Raw genomic sequence first — 18,034 nt, forward strand, 5'->3', positions numbered from 1 at the left:
TCTTCAAACTGATTTTTAACTCAGATTTACTGTTAATGTGTAGATGGATATTTTTTGAAGACAGCCAAATCTGATCTGAATAAAAAAAAAAACATCTGAATTGATCAATAAATATTGTAATATGTAACCTAATTGTGGACTCTTTGTATATGAGATTGTGATAGGGTTTTATAAATGTATAGTATCAGGTGCTAGCTATGTTTGCTTGTATTAGTCCATTAATACTTCTTAGTAAACTAGCAGTTTAGCATTGTGGAGTACACTTGGCTCCTTACCATAAATATTTATATAATATCTGAATAATATTTGGTGCAATGCTAATAATAGCCAGTCACGTGTAAATCTACTTCTACCCTTATTGGTGTATTTTGCTTGGGAAAGGCAAACAATTATTGTATATTATATGATTTTGGCTTGCCCACTTGTGCATGGTAATATCATCTACGAAAACAACAACAAAATTACATTTAGTGTACTAGTGTATATAACCCATAAATGTGACAATTGGGACGCCCCCGGGGACTCTTCTCTTAATTCTCTCTCTTAATTTCTCTTAATTTTCTCCTTGATTTTGCCTTGTTTTCAGGACCGTAGCTCTCTGTTATTGGTGGTTATTTATCTCAGATTAAAATGTTGTTTTTAATGTTATGTAAAGTCTGTATATGTGTAGTGAAGACTGAAGGACGCCGCCTGTGATTGGTGGAGGAGCCGGGGTCAAAGGGAGGATCAGCGAGGAGGCGCAGAGGAGAGTGAAGATGGCGGTGAGTATGAATGCTGCTGCTGCTGGAGGAATATTCTGCTCATTATTCTATGGAGTTTCTGTTCTGGAAATATGATAAAGAAACCTCGCAGCGAGCAGTTATCAAAACGCCAGCGGTTTTCTTACTGCAGTATGAACAAAAGCTGGTTATATATAGGCTGATAATGAAGCGAAGTTAGTTCCAGTCCTAACTAGCAGGAGGCTAACTAGGTTAGCTGAGGAGTTCCAGACATAACCTAAATAGGTTAACTAGTGTAGGGTTATCTAGCTAGTCGGCCTGACCCAAGTTCTCAGAATATATATTCACTATAAAAATGTTAGCGAGGTTAAAGTTGTCTTTTTATAATATATCTAGTTCTTTTGGTATAGACCATTCCACCTTAAATGGCGGCATCGAATGTAACTGATGAACAGTTTAAGGTGGAATGGACTAAATAAAAAGCTATTTCAGCCTCTAACAGCAAGAAAATGTTTCATAAACTGACACAATCGATCAATTAATATTAACAAAAAAATAATTGTAAAAAGTAATACAACTTTTTTCTGGAATTCGGAACAAATGTCAGTAGTTTATAGAATAAAACAACAATGTTAATTTAACTTAAGCATATACCTATAAATAGCAAAATCAGAGAAACTGATTCAGAAACTGAAGTGTACTTAAGCCCCCCCCCCCCCTTTTTATAGATGTCATGCAACGATTTGTAGTTCAGTTTTATTTAGAAAAAAGATTATAAATGTTCTTATTAGGAGTCTATGAAAAAACATTTAATCGCCTACTTTGTGCCGTTCCAGTTATTCTCTCACTACTTATTAAGTTTTGTTGTGGTTCATTTACAGGATAAAGAGAAGAAAAAGAAGGAGAGCATATTCGACTTGTCAAAATACATTGACAAACCAATCAGAGTAAAATTCCAGGGTGGTCGTGAGGGTAAGGAACATTATTTCTAGTGTAATGAGCGTAACACTTATTCTTGTGCCCTTTTTTTAAGCATTGTTTTTTTTTTTTTTCCACACAGCCAGTGGTGTCCTAAAGGGGTTTGATCCTCTGTTAAACTTGGTGTTGGATGGCACAATTGAATACATGCGTGGTAAGTATCAGAAAGCCATTAACGTCTTGTATTTCTCTCTGAATGCCTATGCATCTCGCATGTCGTTTCCTTACACAGTCAGGTAGGTTATTTAAGGATAGACAACAGAGTTTGTCACTAACATTGTGTTAGCAGCAGTGTAAAAAGACTGAGAATTGTTCTGTCTGAGAATGTTTATGCCAAAAAATTGTACAACTAATACAACTATTAAGTTTTATTAATACTTAAGTATAATAGTTATCTAAAATCTGTCACTCCATTACTCAGATCCTGATGACCAGTACAAGCTGACGGAAGACACCAGACAGCTCGGCCTGGTGGTCTGTCGGGGGACAGCAGTCGTGCTGATCTGCCCGCAGGACGGCATGGAGGCTATTCCCAACCCCTTCATACAGCAGCAGGATGGCTAATACACACTCAACCCTGAACACAGTCTCACACACTGTACGCTTTGGGATTATGTGACTGTTTTCTAAAAAGGTGTTTGGTTAAGGAAAATGAGTTTCATATTTCAGTTACACCCAGTATCATGGATCCGGACGTCATTTAGTCATTCAGAGATGTAACATACTACATTTACACCGCTGGTTTTGTTTTGGCTTCTGTCAGCTATTTTAGTTTTGTCTTGTTTCTAAATACGGATCTGAATGATTGATTAAACTGTGTTGAGTTATGTTCACTCTTTATGTCTGTTATGTTTTTTAGTAATTGTTTTATTATTAAAATTGGACATTCATAAAATGTTTGGAGTTAGCCATTTCTCTTTTAATGTTTTTTTTTTTTTTAATCTTTAAACAATTTATCGAGCAGTTATTTTTTTACTAAATATAAAGGCCACTTAATTTTCGGATTAAAGAGAATAAAAAATAATAAAAACTAAATGAGGATCTACTAGCAACACAAAATGATGTGAAATGAACTCAATTAGCATCATTTGTACTTGTTTAGTTTACATTCCTATTTATATTAAGAGCAATAGTTTATAACAAATTAAAAACATTTGAGTTTTTTCAGCCTATACTGCATCTGTAATGTAAAGTCTAATATTGTGGACCGTATGCGTTTCCCAAAAGAAATTCCCACTAGTTTAGAACATGTATATCAGTTGCTTGAGCACCTGCCCATTAGCATCTGTGGATACAGATATCCTCCAGAAATGGTAATGTGACATATTGCAGCTGCCTGTGTTGGTTTTGTTTTACTTTGATAGATTAGTTTTACTCTTTTTTTTTCTTTATGAATAAAACTACTGTTTCAATGTTAAAATGACATACATTTAATAAAATTAGTCATATATTAGTCAATATTTACTTAATGCACATCCTCATTGTCTTAAGTAGAAAGTTTAACTTAAGCTGTAGTTTTCTAGGTACAGAAAATCAACTTGGATTATCAACAAAGATTATTATCAAGATAATTATTATTATTAATGTGAAAAAAATTATTACTGTGGATGGTGTGCAACATTTAAAGCTGCCAAAGACTGAAGAAGTTGAAAAACTGAAGAAGTTTATTTTGTCAATATCAATACAGTGTACCTCTTAATGTATGTCCACAGTGTAAATGTTTAAACTTCATACATTTTATTTTACCTTTATTGAACTATACAGTAAATATACAGGAATGGTAACCTATTATACAGTTTTCACAGTTGTGGGGATGTCTTAGTGGTTAAATAACATTTTAACATTTTGTAATATAGTTTTATTATGTTTAGGCATTTTGATTATTTATTTAGCCATTTTTAAAGTATCAAACTATTTACATAATGTGTCCATGAATTTCTTTCTACACTAAAATACTGGGATAAATGCCCTGTGATGATGTGTACATTGGTGATGGGTCAGGCCTACTGTTATCATCAGATGCCCCTTTAAGAAAGTAAGCTTAGATGAGGTAAAGCTTAAGCTGTCCACTCTGTCATGGTAAAATGCTAAGTGTATCTTTAAAACAAAACAGGGACACCATAAACAATTCAAGTTTGCAAATTTAGTTTAACCATGTTTACATCAAATTCCATTTTTTGGTGCAGCTTGCAGGGTGAATGCACATAGAAAATATGATTTCTGTGTGGTCTGATGTCTTATAGATATGGTTAATAGTCTTTTTTCCCCTTTAAGTTATTAGAGGTCAAAATCCCTAGTCTTCTGATAACCCCCTTCAAGTAAGCCTAAACTGTTAGAGGTAAACTCCCACAATTAGCCTAACCCTGTAGTATTAGCACTGCTGTGGGAGTGGCTGAACTCCTCCCATAACACACACACACACACACACACAGAGAGCCTCTAACCTGCTGCAGTGGTTTATAGCAGACACCTAATGATCTTTTCCACACAGTCCACTAATTCTCAGTTTGATCAGCTAATCTCTGGGGAATCCCCCGTGTGGAAATGTGAGCTTAGCCTGTAGCACTGTAGTCCATACTCGCCTAATGGGGGGCAGTTTTAGTTCTTCACCAGCTCTTTCTTCCAGCTATATATGCATCTGAATTGGGACCATTAGCCTTCTTTTAGAGACCAAATGCTGTCCAGAAGGTGAGTGACCTTCCTTCAGCTAAGCAGAAGTATCTCATTTCTTATTTATTCACCTTTCAGTGGGAAGAAAATTGAATTCTTTGTCTGGAAATCATTGATGGTTATGTTGATTAGTCATCTATTTAGACAACTATTTACATTCTTATTTTTCTTGTTATAAGGCATTATTGTATTGTATATTAACTGTTAAATTATGTAATATTATAATTGATCCATAGGATTTCACATTTAGTGCTCCTGTATGTAAAAAGGTAATACTGCAATAGAATTACAAAATTAACTATTTAATCTGTAATATAGTGACAGCATAATAAAATGACTGCTCAGATGCTTGTTTAAAAAAATACTATTACAAACTTCACTATTCAATAAAGAACTTTTGAATGTAAGTGTTGTGCAGCTATAGGCCTATTTTTATTTTAGTTTACGTATTGTGTTTTTTTGTACGCCAAAAAGGTATATTAATTAAATGATAATCTGTACTTATATTGTAATTTTATGTTATTCAGGAATATCATTAAATCAATGTGTTTTTAATTAGTCTATAAATTAGCTAGTATTTTTAATTTAAAACAGGATTGCTATTTATGTATATGCTTTTTTGTTTGTTTAGGGTAATGAAACATTCTCATAATTCCGTCCTAATGTTTAAATATTCATAATGAACAATGTTTCATTGCCCTTTATAAGTAATAATGCATTGTTATTTAGCTTTGTTATCAATGTCATAACATGGTATTAAAATGACAACAATATTGTTTATCACAATAATTTCTGGGAAAATATATTATCTACAAAATATTTTTATATACTCTTTTTTGTGAATATTCCCTCTAATTCTTACTCTGGAGTAAATGCTCACTATGAAACTCCACTACAACAATACAGCGATACAGGAAAGTAGAAACTGTTTCACTAAGATCAGGTTTACGCTCCATGTTGACACGCCACATGTTTATCTGTGGAAGAATCTGATACAGTATTAGGATTGAACATTGGTGATGACGATGAATGGGAATACCTTAAAGAAAGAGTTCAGCTGTATAATAATATTGATAAATATAAATAAGAGCAAGCAGTCACCAACTGACATGATTTAATTGGACCAATGATAACAGCTAATTATGCTTTCATTCATTGTAAGCTAAATTATTAAGACTAACCATTAACAGCATTCCTCGCTTTAACTTACCCAGTCTTTATTGGTGAGTAATATATACATTGTCTTATTTATTTACAGAGAAAAACAAATAAGGCACTAATATATCTTTTACAAATTATAAAACAACAGCTTAAGAACTGATCAGTTGAATCAGGTGTTGGGAAAAGGGAAAGCCATAAATGGTGCTTCCAGGACCAGGAATAAAAAACACTGGTTTACAGGACCTGTGTTTTATAATGTGAAAGCAATTTAAAATCGCATTTATTATATATAATATATATATATATATATATATATATATATATATATATATATATATATATATATATATATATATATAAATATATATTTACACCCTATTCTAATTTCTTCTTATAGCTTTGTATCATGTGAATGTGTCTGTTGCCCAGTTTTCAGAAGATGGAAGTTGGTAGGTGGTTCTATAGAGAATCATCTACCGCCTTAAAGGTGGTATGTTATATGGTTTGTGACATAGCAAAAAAATGTTTTTACTATTTTAAACATCAAATCCCAGCTGGAAAAAATGTTGTCTTTCTTTTTGTGTCAAATTTCAGAAGTCCAAGTTTAGTGTTTTTCCATAATCAACTATAAAGATGAAGAAACACCTGGACAAATCACCTCAGTCTGATCCTGCGCTGGCTCAGTCTTCATTTGCATACAGATGCTTTATAGTGGCCATCATCTTATTGCTGCTCATTATTGGTGTTTTCGTTGGCGTCTTCATTGGTGAGTAATATACAGATTATCATATTTATTTACAGAGAAAAAAAGGAGGCTTTTATATTAGTATGATATCATTTATGAATAATAAAACAACAAACAAACATATTTAGTGTAACCATTTGTTGTTGTGTGTTGATTTTTAGCATACTTGGTGCAGGAGGAGCATTACTTCATGGAGACAGTGGAGTTAAAAGGGCTCAAATATAATACTGACCTCCAAGATAAAACCTCAGCGTTCTCCTTAATACTTACAGCTACCTTGGAAACAAAGGTAAGAGCAAATAAAAGGACAGAACTGACACTTCAGTGTTAAGGGACAATCTGTTTCAAAGTGAGCATATAAAATGTTATTAGTGGTTTTGTATAATACTCTGTATTGCAGCCTTGCATCCCTCTTTTTATTGAGTTCTACAATACCCAGCATTACAGTTTGTCATTCAATAATTGTGAATCCCACAATGGGTTATCTGTTTATTTTTTTTTTTCTAATAAAGGCCAATTAAAAACACAGCCTTCCCTAAAGCACATATTTATACAAAATTAATAATATTAACAATAAAATTAACAATAATAAAGTACAGTCTGACTCAAGGGATCAAGAATTCATACTTAACAGATATAAATAATTTTAACATCAATAACTAAACATTTAATTTTGAAAGATGTGGTCCTTTATAGTGTAATAATCAACTGTACAAACATATTTCTATGATCAAATGTTCTGCATTAATATATCTTCACCTTTTTTTATAGATCCAAAATGTCTTTGTGGCTTCATCAATAGCACAACATTTCCTTGCCTGCCAGATAATTGCATATGGGTAGGTATAATTAAAGCCAGACAGAATGGATTGAATAAGCTCTGATCTGTCCATGTTTATAGAAAGTGAATCTCAATTTATCTGTTTGTATGTGCATTTGTTTTTCAGAAACATTAATGGAGATGTGATGGCAACATTTCATTTAGTCTTCAGAGTGGCCAAATTCCAGAAATACACAGACAGCTTCATCCAGGAGCATCTCCGCTATGGACTTGTGTCTTTGCTTCGCCAAAAACCTCTGAGCATTCCAGAGTTTGGGGAGATCAGCAGCATTGTTCTGCTGGGTAATAATTAGCATCTGTTTTTGTCAGTTGATCTAATTTCTGTACACCTTTGCCTTGTTATCTTTCTTCTAGATACTTCTTTTTCGGACTATTTTCATGATTTTTAATATTAGTCAAAAGGTATCTCCCAGGTCTTTCCCATCTTGGTTCCTCTGTTTAATCGTCTTTGTCTTTATATACTCTTCCTACTTGTGGCCTAACTGCATCCGCATAGGCTTCATCTGTTGGTTCTTCCTCTTATTAGTTTTTCTTTGGGTTTAGTTAAGATGTTATACAGGATTCTACTCAGTGGTTTTCCCTTGGGCTCCTGGCAAGATTCTCTTCATGGTTCTTCCTTATGCCCCTTTTCTTTTAAATCTTGGCTCCTAATAGTGGTTCTTGTTCCTTGATTCCTAACTTTTATTCTTTGACAGATGCTTTCCTTAAGTCTTGGTTCTTCTAGTAATTCTTTCTTTGTCTCATTAAGTGTAAGTGTCTCTCAGTAAGTGTCTGAACCCACAATTCTGGACAAACTGCTGTGCATTTTCTATTGTGTTGTGGAAAGTGCTTTTGAGAATTTAATTTAATTAATCAATCACTTTGTTTTTCTTCACTCAGGAGCCACTGGAAAGTCTTTCTACTCAATTGAAGCTGACAGAAGTAAGACATATTTGTTTAAAATGTCACCTGTCTGCCTTTAAATGTGATTATTATAAAAATGGGGAAACCACTGTATTCCTTACTGTAGGTATATGTCCTGCCAACACTTACACCTGTGCCAGCGGGGAGTGTGTCACTAAACCCAATCCAGAGTGTGACTTCATATCTGACTGCGCTGATCAGTCTGATGAGGCGTACTGCTGTGAGCTTTCCACTTTATTATACAGAACAAAATGCCTGTACATAGTTTTAATTTTAGACATTTTTTTATTTTAATACTGTTCTTTCTCTGCTGTTCCTGGGCAGCATGTGGGCTGCGGCCAGCGATGGGCAGCCGGGTAGTTGGGGGTCAAAACGCCCGTCATGGTGAGTTCCCCTGGCAAGTGAGTTTAAAACTGCGCGGCCGGCACACCTGTGGAGCCTCTATTATCAGCAGCCGCTGGATTGTGAGTGCTGCTCACTGTTTCGAGAGGTAAGCAATGAACATAAAATAGTTCATGCACTTTATATTTGGCTGCTGCATCTCTTTGCCTTAATAACAGCTTCAGTCCTGTCTCTCATCTGGAGAGAACTGAATTCAAGTCTGGTTATTCTGCCAGTCAGTCAGAGTGTCCCAGTGTTCCTCCATATCTGATTTGGACCTGTGCACCCTACAGGGGTCATCCTGAACAGTGGGAGGGTCAGTGGGTTGTGTTCTGCATTGACACAAAGCACAAAGTCAGAAAAAGAGCGGGCAGGAATTCTCACAGACATTGATTTAATCGCTTCCTGACACTATTGATGCCTTTCATTTGGGAAACCAGGACTGACAATGAGGACGTTTTTAAAGAAGGTTTATTATTGTTTTTAAATAAGATTTATGTTCCGCAGCAATAAAAACCCGAAGGACTGGAGGGCCCTGGTAGGGTCCAGCCTGGTGAGTGGAGCAGAGAATGGAGCCACTACAATAAACATCAAGTCTCTGATTGTGTCTCCGGATTATAACCCCATGACGACAGACAGCGATGTGACAGTGCTGGAGCTGGAGAAGCCTCTGACCTTCAGTGCCTATATCCAGCCTGTCTGCATCCCATCTTTTTCACACACCTTCATTCCTGGACAAAACTGCATTGTCTCCGGCTGGGGGGCCCTCAGTCAGGACAGCAGTGAGTGCAGATCAGTTATTTAAAAATGGTGATGGTTTATAACATGTATTACACTGTATGACTAAAAATATCCAGACAGTGTTTAAAAATGAATATAGTTTACTTAATCTCCGTAAAAAGCAATAACCTATTGAACAGGACACATCTGTACATCTGTAAATTCTCTGCAGTTATGGAACTTTATCCAAAATATAGGAAGCTTACCATAATGCATTCATAGGCATGTGTAGTCTTACAACACAATTTTTATATAATAATAAAAATGATTCACCAATTACAAGAAAAAGCTTTTTAGTCTTGGATTTAAGCTATACTTTACTAGTTTTTCAGTAATTTGATAATAATGTGAGTTATTTTTTTTGTTTCTGTTGCAATAATTGTGTGTGTGTATGTGTGTGTTTTATGTGAGTAGGAGAGGTGCCTCCCACACTCCAGAAAGCTGTGGTGAAGGTCATCGACTCTGACGTCTGCAACTCATCAGTTGTGTACAGAGGAGCCATTACTAATAATATGATGTGTGCTGGCTTTCTGCAGGGTCGAGTCGACTCCTGTCAGGTCAGAGCAGCTTCATGTGTATTATAAACTCTTTGGTTACATTGCCTTTACTTTTTGTATTAATATTTGCAGTATGCCATGGCCATGGAGCGACAGTCTGACTATAAACCTATGTAATGCTTAGTCTGCCAGCTAGAGGTGTGAAAATGCATTAATGCAGTGTAATGCATCAGACTAATGCCGCCAATTGAACTCCCTTTATATAGGAATTAAAACAATCCTTATATTTTATTGCAAAAATAATGAATAATCAAGTATGCAGTCATCATTGGGCAGAAATTAAGTTTTTGGTCATAGTAATCCAATAGAATTCAATTCAGTGTATTTAAAAAAAAAATAGAATTCTGAATCATACCAAAATGAGTCTAAATTAAGTTCAAACAGAGTCTTTAGGGATGAGTTTACATAGAATCATCATGCCAACTCAAAGAACCACTTCAATATAAGTGTAGAATTTTTTTAAGCATATTTCAGTTTGATATAAAGCCATTTGTAGATTTTTTCTTAGCAACAAATAGGTTCTAAAATTACAACCAAAATACATATGTTTTAGTACTTATTTTAAACTCTCTATACACCTGTAGTGGCAACAAATATCTGGTTTTCAATTCTAGAGTATCTGAGGCCTTCCTAAACTGACACTAGCTCCATGGTTTTGTGCTGCAGGGAGACTCAGGTGGTCCTCTGGTTTGTGAAGGGGCTCCTGGGCGCTTCTTTTTGGCTGGTATTGTGAGCTGGGGGGTGGGCTGTGCCCAAGTCAACAAACCCGGAGTGTATTCACGTGTCACCAAACTTCGCAACTGGATCATGAGCCACACAGAGCAGAGTGGGATTCATGGTGGCTCCATGGTTCGGAGCACTATGAAGTCTGGGGGTCACCTGACTAAGCCAATCACACCACCGTCTGTCCTGCCTGGTAAGGATTAAACTCCAATGTCCTTAAAACTTCTTGATGAAGAAAATGTTAATTCTCTGCAGGTTCTTGTCTGATATTTTGATAATTTAGCTTTTTAATGAATTGATTCTCATTGCTAATTCAGTGTATCTATGTTGGCCATCCTCTTCTTTTTTACCCTCAGCTTTACCAAGAATACTCATCTTTTATTACTTTCCTTAGGAGGGTCCTCAGATCTTTGTTCACCTTCCCACTATGAGATTTGAGTTTTGTATCATTAGCATATTAAAGAATTTTTACAACTAATCTAGAACCCTTAAACTTCTTTCTGCTTCTTGTTGGTTTTTAAGGATTGTCCAGCGAAGAGTTAATCATTGGTTTATTCTTTAATGCAAAGCTTCCTGGAAAGCTTCTTTTCTGCATATTTTAAATCCAATCCATACCCTATTAAGCCAATTAAGAACGTGTGAAGCCAGTAATTACTTGGGTCAGGAGTGGTACATTATGGTTAGATCCAAAGTCTGGGGGAAGGTAGCTCTCTAGAATCAGGGTTGGAGGCTAGTGATGTAATGGGCATAACTAAAATGACACATTAAATCTTCTTTATTTCCGTTAGCTGTGAACTGTGGTGGAAACTTCAGCTGTGGAACAGGAGAGTGCATCAGCAAGATAAATCCAGAGTGTGACCAAATTACTGACTGCTCTAATGCGGCCGACGAAAAGAACTGTGGTCAGTGTCCAATTATTTATGTTAGTTATATTGTGTGTTATTAAAAAAAAAGTATATTTTTTATTAAAAGATTAAAAGTAGATTTTTGCCCAAACAATTCTTTAATCCTTACAACAAACATGTCTATGTTGCAGACTGCGGGCGGCGTCCAGCAGTGGGCCGACAGAGGATAGTGGGAGGTGTAACTGCCCGAAGAGGGGAATGGCCTTGGGTGGCTAGCCTACAGTTTCAGCGCTCACATCGCTGTGGAGCCACATTAATTCACTGCAAATGGATTCTGACAGCAGCACACTGCTTCAGGTACAGAATGAGTAACTAGGAAGAGTCCTTTGGTTCTGTTTTTGTGTTATTTAAATATTAACTCCATTACAGGCCTTTGTACACTAACAGGCTACAAGTGTATATGATACAAAACCCTTTTTCCCTGAAAACTTTGAGGGCTTTAAAGACTCCTACAGGTTACTTTAAGAAGCTGCCTGTCTACTCTTTACTCTGCTTAATAATTCCAGATCTGTAACAGGAATCAAACCTGCAGGTCTGAAAATAGACATAAAAACTAGACAACCATAACAAAACAAAAGGTTTGGAGGACATAAAATATTTTATTTGTATTCAGGAAATTGTATGATTGTTATTCATTATGTTTTTAAAGTAGCAGATTTACTTACATGTTTTTAATAATTTATATTACAACTAAAATTAGAATTTGTAGTAACGTTTATTATCAAACATGAAACCTTTTCATGTAATGTATGAATATAAATCTTCAAGATTTAGGTGTGTAATCATCAAGCAGAAAATTGACAAAAGTGCTGGCCTGTTAAGGGGTTAACTAATATAAACATTACATTACATTACATTACATGTAATGTTTAAATAGTCATGTGAATGTGAATGTGAATGTGAATGTTTAAATAGTCTTCAATAAATAGCAAATTTCTGAGCAGTCTACATTGTAAAATTAGCTACTGGTGTACCGTAACCGTAGATGTAACTTAACATCTGCCAGCGTTTTGTCACACTTTGTTACACAGTCCCAAAATATATCACTGATACGTTTCTTTTAAGGTGTGATTCTCAAAAACAACAGAAGTATCTTCTGTTTTCCTGAATTTCGCATACACATTAACCCTATGCCAAAATTGTGTTTTATCTAAAGGGAGCCGAACCCCAGCGGCTGGACGGTGAGTTTGGGCTCAGTGCTTAGGTCTGGAGTCAGTGCTCTGGTCATTCCAGTCCAAAGGTTCATCATACACCCCAACTTCACCAGCAGCACCATGGACTTTGATGTAGCTCTGGTTGAGCTTTCTATCCCTGCACCGAGTTCATACACCATCCAGACGTTGTGCTTACCCTCCCCCAGCCACAGCTTCTTCAACAGCTCTGAGTGCTACATCATGGGATGGGGTGCAATAAGGGAGGACGGTGAGTCTTAGTCTAACATTTTCGATATAGACGTTTTTATCGGAAAGAAAGCGTGGTCTAAGATTAGGCCTATATCCTTTAAGTGTAAAGCATTTTGGGGCAGTTTTCCATTTAAAGGAAAATATAATCTTTGACTAGGCTTAATCCCTGTCTGGCAAAATTACCCTAAATGTTATACAATTTTATAAAAATTAAAACATTTTATCAAATAAAATATATATATATTAGTGATTTCTACTGCATTAAAGCGCACAATTTGCTGACACGCATGTCCAAATGCACACAAATGTTGGTATAGTCTGTATAGAAAAAGCACTGGCAATAGAATTGCACACTCCATTGTAGTGGCAAATTATCCTGTGGTCATCATGCATAGTGCTAAGCATCAGTTAGGGAGGTTTAAAGCCCTTCATTTTGGGCTAGAGAGCAGTTAAACAGTAGTGTTACAACATGCAACATAAAGCCTTCAGAGAAGTTTAGGGTCAGTTACTATAGCAGAGTGTGGAAATAAAAAGAAAATTATTTTTTAATACTACAGGCTATATCTAATACTACATGTCATATCAATGTTGGATTGCAGAACAGAAATATTAAAATGTTGTTTTAGCTTGGAAGCATTTTTTTTCTGTTTCTAAGCCCATTTGTAAAATAAAAAAAAAAAAAACATTATTTAAAAATGGGTAAAGATCAATAACCACCCACAAACAAAATTATTCCCAAAATGATTAATACATTCTTATTTGAGAAAACATTTACGTGCAATGTTTTGGTGGTCTAAAACTTTACAGTAATTCTGTTACCACATGGAGGTAGCTTAAAACAGTTTTAAAGAGCCCTTCTCTACTAGGAGTAAACCTTATCCCAGGATTAAACCTAATCTTGCTCTGGCAGTGGTCCTAAAAGGTCTAGACTGCAATAAGAAATGACCTATTGTGTCTTTTACCACTCAATCTCTCTCACTCCTTCTCACACAGGTAAGCTAACCACTCTGCTGCAGAAAGCTAAGGTCAGTATAATTGACCAGTCAGATTGTCTGCCATCTTACAGCGGGAGACTGACCGCCAACATGGTGTGTGCCGGCTCCATGGAGGGTGGGAAGGACACCTGTCTGGTGAGAGTCCATTCAAGTCTATTCATTAAACACTGAATAACAGGAGCTGTTCTTGTACCTTTCTTGTACCTCCTTATCAGACACCCCTCTCTTGTAGTTTCACCTTGCTGCAGATAAATATGTAAAGTACCAGTCAAAAGTTTGGACACAACTTTTTATTATTTTAAAATGATCTGCACTGTAGATAAATTTTAAAGTCATCCAAACTATGAAAACATACGGAATTTTTTACTAACAAACAAATATTTTTTTTATATATTTTAGATTCTTCAAAGTAGCACCTCTTACTTGTAAGACAGCTTCGAACATGCATTTGAAAGACATGCATTTTCTCAGTCAGCTGGAATGGCTTTCATTTATCACCTGTGCTGAACCTGCCAAGAGTAAATTCCTTGAATTTCTTGTGTTTAATGTGTTTGAGAGCATCAGTTGTAAAGTTGTGAAAAAGTAGAGTTTGTGTCCAGTGAATAGCTAAAAATTCCAAGAACTTTGAAGGTATCCTCAAATGCAGTGACAAAGAACAAAAACGTTATGATGAAACTGGTTCTCATCAGGACCGCCCCAGAAAAGGAAGAGCAAGAGTTCCCTCTGTGGCACAGCATAAGTTCATCAGAGTTACCATCACAGAATCTGTAAATAAACAGCACCCCAGATAAGAGCCACTTCAATGCATCACAGAGTATTTTGTTTTTTATTAACACTTTCAAGTTACTACATGATTCCTTATGTGTTCATTTATAGTCTGGATGACTTCAGTATTTATTTACAATGTAGGAAAAAAAAACATTGAATGAGAAGGTGTTTCCAAACTATGGCCTTAATACATGTTTACCGCATTAGCTTAAAGTTATAGGGTTAGTTTAGGACTAGAGTCTTAGCCTGTGATTAGGTCATTAGTTAATATTTTCCATATTAGCTGCCAGTTAGAAAATTACCTTGGAATCAAGAGCTTTACCTCTCAGCTCTTTTACACATTCAAAACATTTGCTTAAAAATTACCAGGTTAGTTTTGGGCTAAGGCCTTAGTTTGCATTTAGCTCATTTTTTTCATATTTAAAAAGCATCTTGAATTTAATACATTGCTATTGATAAATTGTAGCTAAAATTAGCATATACTTTGGGGCTAAAGCCTTAGCCTGCGGTTATAAATTATTATTATTACTGTAGGAATTTGGTAATGGGTTATGGGATGGAAAAATTTAGAAACAATATGGTTATATAATGGTTGTATATAGAATAGAATTAAGACTCCTGTAAAATAAGAAAATCAAAGGATTATCAAATTACACAACTGAAGTCTTGAAGAACACTTGTAATAGTATTTGCTATGTATGTTTCAAGTAATAATACTAAAATATTTTGAATTAATGTGATGACAAAAATAGGAAAATTGCATATTTGGTTGTATATAGACCAGAGTTTAAAACATGAAAATGGTTAGAAAAAAGGGTTATCATATTCCATCACTAAATTCCTAATAATCTCATGTATTCAAGGTATGTTTCAAGTGGTATTACTGTAGAAATTTGGAATAATGGTAAGTCAAATCTAGGAAAAATGTCTATTGGGTTTCGCACAAACCAGATTTTGGAGTCCTATATAACCAGCGAATCAAACTGTTATCAAATAACACCATTAAATCCTTGAATCACTTTTCTATAGTATTAATGACAAAATATGGAGTTTTATTGCTGTAGAATTTGTAGCAATGGGTGGTCATGCAAATTAGAAAAAATGCCCATTTGTTTTTGCATAAACCGGAATCAGACATACTGAATTATTGTGTTGGGGCACCACAAAGCATTTGTTCTTAGGGCATCCAAATGGCTAAAGCCCGCACTGAGCACTCAGAGAAGCTGTGGTGTGTAACTCCTCACCTATGAAGTGCACCTAGTATATGGTAGGTGTTTCTGCTTAAATGGATGTGTAGATACAAGATAGGTGAACCTAACAAACTGGAAACTCGGTGTGAACAGAAAGAGCAGCAGTCACACTCGTTTCCCTCTTGAATAGCTCACACAGATTCTGCTGCACTTAACTAAAGTGATCTTTATCTGTGTAAAAGTGCTCTTTCTTTACCTGAACACTGCCTCTCTGCCTGTTAAGCTGATTATATAATTCAGTCTGGTGTAATTCAAACCTCCTGCAGCCCTGTTTAAATGTCATAGCCTCAGATAAACACACGGCTGACTGCAGGTGTGTGGTTTTCTTTCCCTAACAGGGAGACTCCGGGGGTCCTCTGGCATGTCGGCAGCCCCACGGCCGCTGGTTTTTAGCTGGAGTGACCAGCTGGGGTCACGGCTGCGGGCGGAGCAGCTTTCCAGGGGTTTACATGCGCGTCACTGCTGTCAGGGAATGGATATCAAAATACCTCCCTTTTTAAAGGAAACATATCCTACAGTTTCTATTGGATTTCAGCTTTCCATTGAGGTCCAATTATGACATTTATGTGGGTTTATGTAATTGACATTTACATGCCTTTGACTTTTCTTTAAGGCTCATTTTGATATTGTGCCTTTAAGAGTATGTAAATGTGAACTGTTCTGATTGGCTGCCTGTTATAGTGTGACCTTACAATGGTTTATTACACAGAACATCAGTCAGTGTGTTTGATAATGAGATAAGGAGCAGAGCAGTATCAATCGGCTGCAGATAATTCATGCTCATTAAGTAGGGAATACACAGGTACTTCTCAATGACCCTTATGGACCATGTGTAATGGAATGTAGCTATACTGGGACCTGGGAGTAAACTGGAATGTTACAATTTGCAAACTTAAGCAATGTTTACATTCTACATCAACCTCTGGTTTTGATTTTTCATGTTGTGAGACTCATGTTTCATGTTGTGAAATCCTCTTCCTTTTTTTTTTTTTTTACTGTAGCTGGCATTTCTACTTTTATATGGACTGTGGTATAACCTGTGAATATTTACTTGAAAAAGGTTTTCTTTTCTCTTTTAAAGTGACCCTGGGTTTGTTAAAGGCGCTATATAAATAATTATTTATTTTCAGTATTTATTGCCAAAAGTGGAAACTCTAGAAAATTGAAGATGTATACATTTTAACTTTAAAGTTGTGTTTAAACTCTGAAGTCTTGTGCCACATTGATGCAGCGAAGATGAATAAAAAGGACTCTTTGGCGCTCTTCAAAATTTTAAAATTCTAAGTAATATTTGCTAGAAATTTTGTTTAAAATGTATGGTAAAGTTTGCACATCTCTGCTTCACGTTAGATATGGACATTATTTCAATTTATAAACAATTCAATTAAAAAATAAGTGAAATTCCATAGTTACACCTGCCCACATTTTTTATGTTAAACGCATTAAGATACAGTTTTTCCAATAAAAATATGCGGTCTTTGACTGCATATTTTGAATAGAGATTTTCCACTGAAAGGAATCATTCTGTTTTCTATGAGAATTGTACATTCACTTTAGGTTTGACATCTAATTTTGGGCTGGCAGTCTAAACATAGCCTAAGGGTTGTTAAACAGCTTACAATGGAAAAAATACTTCTGTGTTAAAGAACAAGCCTTCAGGGGGTAATAATATCTATCCAAACACAATAAAAATTCACATTTGACGTTGTTGTGGTAACAAGAAGATGGCCTAATGCATGCTGTAATTGAATATGCTGATGTACTCAATTAGCCTGTGACGTACTTTTGCTAAAAATGACAACATTGAGGTATTATATCTATCAGATCATTTCATTACTTTTACTAGTGACTCTTAGAAGAAGACTTTGAACATTAGAAGAAGACTTTGCGACATCATTCTTTAAGCAGCAGCTGAGGGGCTGTTTCTTTTTGTTCTTCCCCAAAATGTTAAAGGTTGCCAGAGAGAGGGGGGGGGGGGAGAACTTTCCCAGAAATCTGACAGCCTTTTGCACAATGTAAGCCACTTTTATTGCAGGCTGTGTGGTAGAGCATTCGCTGCTTAAACAAACCTTCTACTGTCGCTGGGAGAAACGAGAATCCAGTTCTCACAAATGCATTTTGTTCTGTGGTGGTAAATAAAGTAGGACTGTTTGGCCTGGTCCTGGTGAAGAGGCTGCAATTATGGAAAAGGGAGATGCTCCTGAATTCTCCCTTGTGAAAGGAAGTAGGTTTGTGGAGCGGTGGATGGAAAAACG

At 35.7% G+C, this 18,034-nt stretch overlaps 2 protein-coding genes across 2 annotated transcripts; both read left to right on the forward strand.

The window, feature by feature from the left end:
- Positions 1 to 636: 636 nt before the first annotated feature.
- Positions 637 to 2,530, forward strand: lsm7 (LSM7 homolog, U6 small nuclear RNA and mRNA degradation associated). The gene is made up of 4 exons (XM_015602249.3): positions 637 to 761; positions 1,601 to 1,691; positions 1,780 to 1,851; positions 2,119 to 2,530. Exons 1-4 carry the CDS (start codon positions 756 to 758, stop codon positions 2,259 to 2,261), a joined length of 312 nt encoding a protein of 103 aa, XP_015457735.1. The 5' UTR covers positions 637 to 755; the 3' UTR covers positions 2,262 to 2,530.
- Positions 2,531 to 3,515: 985 nt separating this feature from the next.
- Positions 3,516 to 16,951, forward strand: tmprss9 (transmembrane serine protease 9). The gene is made up of 16 exons (XM_015602250.3): positions 3,516 to 4,385; positions 6,123 to 6,294; positions 6,435 to 6,562; positions 7,045 to 7,112; positions 7,221 to 7,396; positions 7,994 to 8,035; positions 8,124 to 8,237; positions 8,342 to 8,507; positions 8,906 to 9,180; positions 9,593 to 9,735; positions 10,402 to 10,651; positions 11,247 to 11,360; positions 11,495 to 11,660; positions 12,520 to 12,785; positions 13,760 to 13,896; positions 16,118 to 16,951. The coding sequence occupies exons 2-16, from the start codon at positions 6,162 to 6,164 to the stop codon at positions 16,277 to 16,279; spliced, it is 2,340 nt and encodes a 779-aa protein (XP_015457736.2). The 5' UTR covers positions 3,516 to 4,385; positions 6,123 to 6,161; the 3' UTR covers positions 16,280 to 16,951.
- The last annotated feature ends 1,083 nt before the right edge of the window (positions 16,952 to 18,034 follow it).

The sequence above is a fragment of the Astyanax mexicanus genome, chromosome 16 (assembly GCF_023375975.1).
Source record: "Astyanax mexicanus isolate ESR-SI-001 chromosome 16, AstMex3_surface, whole genome shotgun sequence".
NCBI lineage: Eukaryota > Metazoa > Chordata > Actinopteri > Characiformes > Acestrorhamphidae > Astyanax > Astyanax mexicanus.

Bases quoted from the DNA above. Each gene is read 5' to 3' on its own strand.
- lsm7 (XM_015602249.3), top strand. The intron at 1,692-1,779 runs GTAAGGAACATT...TTTTCCACACAG, and splicing joins ATTCCAGGGTGGTCGTGAGG to CCAGTGGTGTCCTAAAGGGG. The intron at 1,852-2,118 runs GTAAGTATCAGA...TCCATTACTCAG, and splicing joins CACAATTGAATACATGCGTG to ATCCTGATGACCAGTACAAG.
- tmprss9 (XM_015602250.3), top strand. From the start codon at position 6,162: ATGAAGAAACACCTGGACAAATCACCTCAGTCTGATCCTGCGCTGGCT. The intron at 8,036-8,123 runs GTAAGACATATT...TCCTTACTGTAG, and splicing joins CTCAATTGAAGCTGACAGAA to GTATATGTCCTGCCAACACT. The intron at 8,508-8,905 runs GTAAGCAATGAA...TATGTTCCGCAG, and splicing joins GCTGCTCACTGTTTCGAGAG to CAATAAAAACCCGAAGGACT.